This window comes from Octopus sinensis, linkage group LG1 (genome assembly GCF_006345805.1).
Source record: "Octopus sinensis linkage group LG1, ASM634580v1, whole genome shotgun sequence".
Lineage (NCBI taxonomy): Eukaryota > Metazoa > Mollusca > Cephalopoda > Octopoda > Octopodidae > Octopus > Octopus sinensis.
In genome coordinates this window covers 110943153-110954428 of record NC_042997.1, presented here as the reverse complement: position 1 = coordinate 110954428, position 11276 = coordinate 110943153, and the positions used below count along the sequence as shown (strand labels likewise).

The window sequence follows — 11276 nt, the reverse complement described above, 5'->3', positions numbered from 1 at the left end:
GTCACCAGCTCTGTCCTTAAGCTGAACCACAACAATATATATATATATATATATATATATATATATATATATATATATATATATATACAAAACGGGCTTCTTTCAGTTTCCATCTATCAAATCCACTCATGAGGGTTTGGTTGGCCCGAGGCTATAGTCGAAGACACTTGCTGAAGGTGCCATGCAGTGGGACTGAACCCAGAATCATGTGGTTGGTAAGCAAGTTACTTACTACACAGCCATACCTGTGCCTATATATATATATAAATTTTGTACGACTCTTATTCTTTCTTTCTATCAGCCCTTTCATACTTCATTCATTCCACTCTTTGTTCTTTCATTCTCCCTCTTTCACATTTCCTGGCCTTCTCTTCATGCTCACTTTCCCTCCTTTTTCACTTCACTCTGTCTCTTTCACATTTTTCCTGCCTCTCCTTAATTCTTCTATCCCTCTGCCTCTACCTCTCTCTCTTCTCTCCCTACATGACTGGTATTTGGCCAGGACTGACCTTTCTTTCTTGATTTGACTACCATCCGTACAACATCTATATTCCTCCCTGTGCCTGTTAAATCTTATGTCCCTGCCGTAAGGCTTTACTTCCACACATGCCAGTTTAATTTAATTTAATTTGTCCCTAGTTGAAAGACACCTGTTGTTATGTCCTGTTAATTGCATTTGTATCAGGTCATCACATAAGTTCTGTCCGAATTTTGAATAAAGAAAACAAATGATCAGATGTTATATTTAATTGAAATTTAATCATCAATGTACTTTCCCTGATTATCTATGACTTCCTTCCATCTATTTACAAGCTTTTTTTATCCCATCAATGTAAAACTCTTTTGGTTTCAAAGCGAAGAACTCTGAAATGTTAGTTTCGACTCGTTCTGGCTTGCGAAAGTTATGTCCCCCAAATGATCCTGTGAACTACAAAACAAATGGTAGTCTGAAGGAGCAAGGTCTGGAGAATAAGGTGGATGAAGAATTTTTTCCCAACCAAGCTCTTCGATCTTCTCTGATGTGATCTTTACAGTGTGGGGTCGCGCATTGTCCTGATGAAACATCACTCCTTTTCGATTCACTAAAGCGAGTCTTTTTTTCTTCAAAGCTTGGTTCAAATGCTCTAATTGCTGACAGTAGACTTGAGCATTGATTGTTGCATTAGGTGGTAACAATTCAAAGTGAATTACTCCTTTGCAATCCCACCAGATAGAGAGAAGAACCTTTTTCCCATGAAGTTCCCTTCTTAGTTGTGGTTGAGATTTTTCCCTTTTACCAAGCCACTGTTTACGATGTTTAACATTTCAATAGAAGATCCAATGTTTAACATTTCAATAGAAGATCCGTTTTTCGGCATCAGTTACAAGTCTATCCAAAAAGGGTGAAGCGATTTCACGAGAATGGAGAGAAGAGCAGAAGTCAACTCAGGATTTGCGGTTGCTTTCGGACAATTCATAATGTTGGCTTTAGTAGTGTTGATCCTAAAGCCAAATTCTCAAAGTATTCCATTTGTATATTTCCTATTACCAGTGATAATGGCGAACCCATAGCTAATCCCTCCTCTTGTCAATACCCTCTTCTTGTCCACCAGGAAGATGTCCAAGTGCTGTTAGATCATGTGAACTCAATAAAGCCATCCATACAGTTCACAATGGAAAAGGAAAAATACAATCAACTGGCATTCCTAGACGTATTAATAACACACACCAAGTATGGATTCAAGACATCCGTATACCGCAAGCTGACCTTCACTGGACGATACCTCAACTTCAATTCCCACTATCCATACAGTGTAAAGAGAGGGATTACTCAGTGCCTAAATCATCGAGCAAAGAATATATGCAGCGATCGTGATATACACCATGAAGAAATGATCAAGCTCAATAACAATCTATTAAGCAACAATTACCCCAAAAGCATACTCTCCACTCCAATTATGAAGAAAAGAGGGGATGAAACCACTAAACTATCCACTGTCTGTCTACCCAATGTGAAAGGCCTCTCCGAAAAGATACAAAAGATATGTGGCCCATATGACATCAGATCAGTATTCAGGACTTCGCAAATATCTCCTTCAGGTAAAACCACCAATAGAAGAGATTATGACCAAAAACTGCGTGTACTCCATCCCATGCAGCTGTGGTAGGTTATACAAAGGCGAAACATGCTGTCCCTCAAAATAAGGGTAGAGGAACATCGCAAAGCTGTGACACGAGGAGATATTGATAAATCAGGTATAGCTGATCATGTATGGAAAAATGGAGATCACCTCTCCCTGTGGGATGAAGTTAAAATAACAGACAGAGAACACCACTGGAAAATATGAAAACTAAAAGAAGCAGCACAAATGCTAGGACACAACAACCTCCTAAGCAGACTGAGTGCACATATGAGTAGCATATGGGATTAAGGTATTAAGGTAGGATAGGAAAATATTAGATTTATAAGCCCTAAAATTCACTCCATAATTGCCCATGGGCATATGGTGCAGTGGTTAAGAGTGCAAACTACTAACCCCAAGATTCCAAGTTTGATTCCAAGCAGTGACCTGAACAATAATAATAATAATAATAATAACATCGAAAAATACCTTAGGAATGAGAACCCAGGTTCAAAATTTCCCCAAGACACCTGATGAAGGCTGGAGGGTATATCAGCCAAAATGTTGTGTTAACAACAAACAAGATGAGGACAAATATCCGTCAAATGTAAATAAGATACAAGATACAGTTTTTTAATAACACAGAAAAGATTCCACTTAAAATGTAAAGAAATCTTACTTTTTTTCGTCCCATGTAAACGATACTTGTGGCTCCACGACCTAAGATATTGTTCACATTCCAGATGTAATTTTGGGTTTCGCGTAACTGTCCGGAACTCATGTTTTTTGCCGCGTTTCTCAATTGGTCCAGTTATTTTCGATATTGTCCGATCGACACACGTTGAAGGTTCACTCAAATAGAAATCAGTACTTTCGTTATCAGTGCAAAAACAGAAAAATATTGTCGTATACAGTTCATACATCACTCCTGTTTCGGTAGGTTAAGATTCACTTCGCTTTATTCAGCAATCACCCTGTTTGAAATAACAAGAACAAAGAATTAAAAAGAATTAATAAGAAATTCAAAATGTACAGAAATATGCAACATCATCATCATCATGTGTGGCTGTGTGGTTAAGAAGCTTGCTTCCCAACCACATGGTTCCAGGTTCAGTCCCACATGGAAACTGAAAGAAGCTTGTTGTACATGTGTGTGTGTGTGTGTGTGTGTGTGAGTGATAACTTGTGTTGGTGTTTCCAGCCCTGTAACGTAGCAGTTCAGCAAAAGACACTGACAGAATAAGTACCCAGGCTTTAAAACAAAAATAAATATTGGAGTCAATTTATTCAACAAAAATGATTCTTCAAGGTATTGCTCCAGCATGGCCGCAGTCTAATGACTGAAACAAGTAAAAAAGACAAAAGAAAAAAACCACCACTATCATCATCATTGCTTAACATCCACCTTCCAAGCCATCAGAGAGCGTACAGTTTAAGAGGATCTAACATGCCCGAGCATGACTGCATCAAGCTCTTTCTTAACATTGCTTCTATGGCTGGATACCCTTCATGTCACCAACAACTTTACAGAGTGGAGTGGAAGCTTTAGTTCAGGATACTGGCACTCAACTGAGAGGGGTTCCAATAGATAGGGAAAGGGATTCACTCCAGATGTTGAGAGGCTAAAAACTATGATGGAGAAAGACACAGGAGATACGTGGCTACCCACATTATAATAGGGTGCAGCAACCGTGCTGGTGCCACATAAAGAGCACAAAGCACTTGTGTTGGCACCACAGAAAGAGCTCCCATGCTGCCTTATATATATATATATGTCCTCATCAATCATAGCCCATGTTTCCCTGCCATGTAGCAGGGCTTTTCGTACACATGCGTCATACAGTCTACCTTTCACTCTGAGTGAGAGGCCCTTTGTCACCAGCAGAGCATTACGTTTGGCACCAGCTTGGTTGCAGGAGCTGCCGGAAGAGTGTCGAGTCAAACACTAAACCGCCCACAGGGCTCCACTCCGGATTTCTTTGAAGGTTGTCTCCTTTCCGTAACCCTGGTTAGGGGCCCATACCGGGTACTGTCAGCTGGAGCCAGCTGAACCCAGGACTCATGTCTGACAGGGTTGTCACTCCTTGAAGTAGTGAAGAAAACCGCTACCCACTACCAAAATACATATAGTATAGTACATTTATTTGTATATGTACTTTTTTTTGCGTGTACTACACTTAATCACTTGATATGGTTTCCTTTCTAAATCATTCAACACCTGTGCTAAGTCATTCGACACAATGAAGTCGTTCTCTTCATTTTCAGCAATCAAAAATTCACTCTTCTTTCTTTCTTTGTCTCATTGCTAAATCAAATCAATATATATATGATACGCTATGTATGATCATCAACATATATTCAACGCACAATATCATTTAAACGTACACTGTACAGAAATAAGCACTACATAAAAATAGGCACAGGAGTGGCTGTGTGGTAAGTAGCTTGCTTACCAACCACATAGTTGCAGGTTCAATCCCACTGCATGGCATGTTGAGCAAGTGTCTTCTACTATAGCCTCGGGCCAACCAAAGCCCTGTGAGTGGATTTGGTAGATGGAAACTGAACGAAGCCTGTCATATGTGTGTGTGTTTGTCCCCCTGCCATTGCTTGATAACCAATGTTGGTGTGTTTTTAAGTCCCTGTAACATAACGGTTTGGCAAAAGAAACCAATAAGTACTAGGCTTACAAAGAATAAGTCCTGGGGTCAATTTGTTTGATTAAAGGCAGTGCTCCATCATGGCCACAGTCAAATGACTGAAACAAGCAAAAGAATAGTTTCTTGCCATTGAGACACATGGTTAGGGAGACCCCTATAATGTGGCTTCCAAGCAATTTTCAGGCTCCAGGCACATGGTTTGTTCTATTTGAAAAATTGAACAAACCATTTGCTTGGAAACACAGGCAGGGTACATTAGAGGAATCTGGCTAACCATGTATCTCATCATCATCATCATCATCAACAAACTATTAGTAGCTATTATTCTGTTCTGCTTTCCTGGGGCACCAGCAACCATAGGGCTGGACCCTGTAGCTATAGAAACCATTGCAGAGAAGACTGGAGCTTGGTGCAGCCTAACATTGGGGCCTGGTGCAGTTCCCATCATCATTTAACGTCCATTGTTCATACCAGCATGGGTTGGATGGTTTGACCAGGGCTGGGAAGTCGGAAAACTGCTCCAGACTCCATGGTTTTCTACAGCTAGATGCCCTTCCTAACGCCAACCACTCCAAGAGTGTAATGGGTGCTTTTACGTGCCACTGGCACAGGTGCCATTTGTGTCACACTGGTACCTGCCACGACTGTGATTTTGCTCAGCTTGATGAGTCTTCTTCTTAAGCATGACATAATGCCAAAGGTCTTGAAAGGAATGCTCGAAAGGAACTCAGCCACTCGCTTGAGTTCCTTTTGAGTTCATGCTCGAAAGGGACTCAGCCACTTTACCTCCATGAGGCCCAAAGCAGTTTTGTGCTGGCCATCAGTCAAACAGTTGCCAACATTGAAAACGGATGTTAAATGATGATGATGATGATGGGGTTGAGGCCTTTAATGAAGTATTTGTCTAACATCTGAGATGTTGCTGCTGCTGCAAACATTGATGTCTTACACTGCATCCAGAAAAGAGTACACAACTGATGAGAATAAAGTCACTCACAGATGCACTCCAACCTATCTCTCTGTCTGACTATAATGGCCTCAGCTCCTCTGAATTAAGTGGACTCGTGCCACCACCACCACCATCACCTCCACTCAAGCAATCCTTCCCCATTCATCTCAGCCCCTCCCTTCCCCCCCTCGTTGTGTCCCACATTAATCACTATGTCCACTCCTTCCTCCTAGAACAACCTTTCTTCTCCCTGCTCATATCTTTCCAGCAAATGCTGATCTAACAAAGGACCAAGATGAACACTACTGGCATTGACTGCCTGCAAAAGACCACAGGTATTGTCTCTTCCTTCACACCCAGCATCATCATCATCGCTTAACGTCCGCTTTCCATGCTAGCATGGGTTGGACGAAAGTGTAATGGGTGCTTTTAAAGTGCCACCGGCACGGGGGCCAGTCAGGCGGTACTGGCAATGACCTCACTCGAATCTTTTTACACATGTCACTGGCACAGGTGCCAATAAGGCAACGCTGGTAACGATCACGCTTGAATGGTGCCCTTTTATATGCCAGAATTCAGGGGTGCTACAGATATGAACTACATTATCTAATCGGTACGGAGCCGACATTAGACTTCAATAGACACATATAGAGAAACTCCATCAAAAACTAGCTCGTTTTTCAAACCATCAAACTTTCCTGTGTAGATTTAGAGACTCAAAGCTAATACCACCTAGCTTGAATATAATGGCACTGGTGGATTCATATAAAGCTAGAAGAGAAACGGAAAGTGCAGGACATGCATGCCCTCGTCTGTGAGAGGATCCATTACAACCCTTAGAAAAAAACATCACAGAACAGTATTAGTGCTATAGATGTGTTTGGACAATGAGTGAGGGTGTGTGACAGAAACATTAGCAGAAACTTGTGTAGATGGTGGTTGGCTGGTGGCTTTTATTGTTGTGGAGCTGTGGCTCTCAACCGTTTTTTTTTTCACCTATGGACCCTTTGATTTCGATTCTATTCTACTGGACCCCATAGGCATTTGATGTTTTAAAAAAACCCTACTGTCTTTTTCTAATTAAATATCATCAGAAATTGTACAAAAGAAAAAAATTGTTAAAACATTTTGTGCATTGTATAATTTATTTAACATAAACTTTAATCTTGTGAGCCACTGGTGTGGGTGGTCCGTGTGGTTTGTTATGGAGAATGAGGGTATCAGCCAGTACCTCCTATTATCAAAGGCTTTCTAACCGTGACCACATCGTCTTTTGAAGGGCATGTAGGTCTACATTTTTTAACGTGACCTTTAAGGCACAGAGATGCGATGGGGAGAGAGATTTGACTGCTATTTTCTTACAGGTTTTAGCGACTACATCGTACCCAAAGTACGCCATGAACTTTGTAGGTTAAACTGTGTATGTGTGTGTAAAAGAAAGAGAGAGAGATTAAGATTAAGATTGTGCTAATAAAATCATGAAGATGGAAGGTTTGAGAGGAATTGCCTTTTTTTAAAGTCCTCTTTATATTTTATATTTATATTTCACACAATAGAAATTACGATTCTGAAGAACTCTTTTTCCGAAACTTTCCATTTTTTAAACATTTTTGTTTCGTTACTTTCGTAGCTTTTTTGGTTCCCATAAGGTATAGGACTTCGAGGGTCAGCTATTCCCCAAACCATCGTTAATTATGTATCTTTATCAAATAATTTCACCTTAAATTAATCAAACATTTCCATAAATCCCTTTTCAAAAGTGTCCTGGTTATTGTTCCCCACCCTCACATTAAAATGGCGTATTTTAAATAAATGAATGAATGACTTACAATATTGTTATGAATTCCAGCAGAAATGAAAACCGTTTATAATCCATTGTTACAGTAAGGGAAAGGCCCAGAGGGAAATTAACATAATGAATCCTAAAACTCAGTCTTCAGCAAAACAATATTATCAGTCAATAATAAATCCCATTTCATCCTATGTCTATATTCGTTTTCTATTTTTTTTTCTCGCATTTCCAGTATTTTTCATTTTCACTTTTCACCTTAGTATAAAGAAAACGAAACCGTTTTACAATCGCCACTATTTCTAATGGAGCACCTTAAATCGATGTTAATATTCTTCTTTCTCACATAAATACACAACAACGACCGTGGATATTGCAGCTGTCTGCTTCTAATTTTCATTTATTTTTATCTATTCACATGCATTTGTTTTTCTCCATATTTATTTCACGCTCAGGAAAATAAGAAAAAAAGTGTTTTTAGAACAAACAGATAAATCTACAATTCCATTTTCGTGGGTTTGTTTGTAAATACTTAAATATTTGTAACACGGGAAAATGTATCAGAGATCGGGAATTTGTGTTATTTTAAGTACAAACTGTAGTGTTTAATACATTGGGAGGAAAACATTTAGAGCAATATTAAACCATTTTAGATTGTTACTCAACGCATTTCTAAGGAAAGTAAATATTAAAATAATTATTAGAAATATCGTTTGTGGCTCTTAATGGAAATACACAAAAGAGACGTATAAATAAAGTGAAAGAGAGAAAGAAAGGGATTTGTAATGCTTTGTGTTGGTGATCAATGAATAGTAGAGACCAGCAAATTAGGGAAGGGAGTCGCCCGAGCTGCTTGAAATAGCAGCTAAATCTCCCTCAAAAGAACATGATACGTTAGATAAAGGTGTCTTTCGCATCCGTACATCGGGATGGTCGATGCTGGGATACTTTTGAACGTAGGTCTCGAGGCTAAACAACAACAACAACACATGCGTGTCATTGAGAGTCCCTATATGGTATACTTGCTAGAAATAGCAGCCAAATCGGCCTTTCGTAGAATACCCGAGCAAAATAATGAAAGTAGGACGTATTCATTAGCCAATGAGTTTAGTATATTGCTGTTTGTTTGATTTTCAGAAAAATTATCAATTGAAATATAAACTTATTTTGATGTATTTCGCCTGACCAAGTACCACTGATAGAAGAATAAACATGAGCGACATTCTCAATATCTTAAGACATAATTAGTGCAGAAGCACTTCGAAATTTTAACGAAATGTTCTTTGCAAATTTCCTCCAATTTATCTAAGAATGTTTCCTCAATGCTTTAAATACGAATGATAACCACGAACATTAATATATTTCCTTACAAAAAGTGAAACAAGAGAAACTGAAATAAATTACTGACTCGGTTCCTTCCATTGATATTTACGTTACTTTCAATATTTTGCTCGGGTATTCTGCAAAAGACCTGTCGAATATAGCGAATGTAGTCTCTTGCATATACAGGATGGTCACAATTGGAATATCTTTGATCATCATACGTCTAATCAACGTTGACTAGGGGTTAAATAAAAAAAAACTGACGCAAAGCGAAATTATTGTACCACAGGCATCAATGAATGGTGAACCTGCTTGTATATTTAACCATTGCGTTTTCTCGTTGAAAACACCTGCAATATAAAGTCATGGGGTTTTATGTGCACAGTTAGACAAAGAGGAAAAGGTTCTAAATACACAAGAAATAAATATTTGGTGAGTCCATGGAAAGAAGCGAGTCAACAGGGAAGAGCATACCTGGATCCATGGCGATTGGGAATGCGACGAAATGTAACTTCACTGAATGAGAAGAGAGATCGGGACTTTAAATAAGAAACAGGAATTGTTGTTGATTTTCGGTTTCGTTTGGTTACGTGTGTGTTTGTGTGTCTATATATACATATATATATATATATTCTTATGCACAAGTGTTACTGATAGTGACTTCGAAGTTTCATCCTGCTAAGCTATCGTCGGCAGTGTCCGACGATGGCTAAGCTGGTTGAAACTTCGAAGTCACTATCAACAACATTCTTGTATACGAATAATATATTTGTACTCCACAAAAATATAGAGTAACCCATCAGATTAAAATAAAGTTGTTTTTATTATAATTGAACATAAACACACACACACACACACATAGATATACAATACATACATACAAACACACACATATTTCTTTTTATTTATTAGACATTCACTAGTACAACACAAAAAAACCCCCAAATATATGGCACACTAGGCATAACAACAACGTGAACTTCCAACCTGTTGTCTCTTGAGGTCTCTGGGTGAGACTTGGAGCCAACTTGTACAAACATAAAGCAAAAGTCAAACATAGAATAATAATAATAACAGCAACAACATCAAAAACTGCTTTAGGAATGAGAACCCGGGTTCGAAATTCCCCCAAGACACCTGATGAAGGCTGGAGGGTATATCAGCCAAAACGTTGTGTTAACAACAAACAAGATGAGGAGAAATATCCGTCAAATGTAAATAATGTACATAATGAACAAAGAATTTAGTAAAGTAACTTAGTTTGGAATTGAACTCGGAATCTTGGGGTTAGTAGCCCGCGCTCTTGACCACTACGATGAGGACAAATATCTGCCATATGTAAATAATGTACATAATTCCTCATCTCTTAAATATAGAACGGTAAATTCTTTGTTATATTTAAAGTAATTGAAAGAAATACAGTAACAGAAGGATTAAGATTTAAAGGATGCTGGTTAAAACAAGATGTTTTACTTCACAACCTTGCTACCAAGTGGGTGGCCATTCAAAATTTATTCATCATTTTCCAGGCGTCCCCAACATCTCCCCAGCCAAACTCTTGGCCCTTCAATGTCTCCGACGCTGCACAAACATCATCATAAAACCAGCCAACAAGGGTGGAGCCATGGTGGTGTGGCGTGTGGACCTCTACAAGACGGAAGCTCTCCACCAACTTCATGACACCTCTTTCTACTGCCCTCTGCCCTCCAATCCCATGCCCAGCTACCAACAGACTGTATCCTCCACTATCCATGACCTCATCTCCTCTACCCATCTCCCCCAACGCCTCTAACCTCATTGTCCACACCCCTCACATTCCCACAATTTACTTCCTCCCCCAAATCCACAAACCTAACAACCCGGCCACCCCATTGTCTCCACCTGCAACTGTCCCACTGAACTCATCTCCAGACATCTTGACTGTGTCCTTGCCCTCCTAGTGGCTTCCCTCCCCTCTCACATCCATGACACCAGCCATGCTCTTCATTTGTTCAACTCTTTCTCCTTCCCTCCTGGCCCCTCTAAACTTCTCTTCACTCTTGATATCAAGAATCTATACAGTGATCCCTCACCACGAGAGGTTGCGTGCACTCCAACATTTCCTTGACCTTCAACCCAACCCCAACCTGACACATCTACACTCCTTCGTCTGGCCGAACTTGTCCTCTCCCTTAACTGATTCTCATTCACAAGTGATTTTCACCAGCAGTTCTCAGGAGTGGCCATGGGAACAAGAATGGGCCCCAACTATGCAAACCTGTTCGTTGGCCACATTGAGGCTCAAATATTCTCAAGTTTCACTGGTTCCACTCCCAAACTATATGGTTGTTATATTAACGACTGTATCGGTGTGACCTCACTCTCCTGCGAACATCTAGACTCCTTCTTCTCTTTTGTCAAATGTTTCCATCCTGCCCTCCACTTCTCCTGCACTATTTCCAACACTTCCGTCA

At 39.7% G+C, this 11276-nt stretch overlaps 1 protein-coding gene across 2 annotated transcripts in view; it reads right to left on the bottom strand.

Annotated features, from left to right (window-relative positions):
* Window positions 1-11276, bottom strand: part of LOC115218240 (inhibitor of nuclear factor kappa-B kinase subunit epsilon) — a 48550-nt gene that overhangs the window by 16068 nt on the left and 21206 nt on the right. Inside the window, exons 1-2 of one of the 2 annotated variants that reach the window (XM_036503817.1) lie at window positions 9298-9446; window positions 2782-3076 (exon numbers count right to left, since the gene is read on the bottom strand). In XM_036503817.1, coding sequence (XP_036359710.1) covers window positions 2782-2883 — 102 coding nt within the window. In that variant the 5' untranslated portion in view covers window positions 2884-3076; window positions 9298-9446. Of the gene's footprint in view, window positions 1-2781; window positions 3077-9297; window positions 9447-11276 lie in introns of those variants that run through there. The other variant, XM_029787972.2, reaches the window with a different exon arrangement.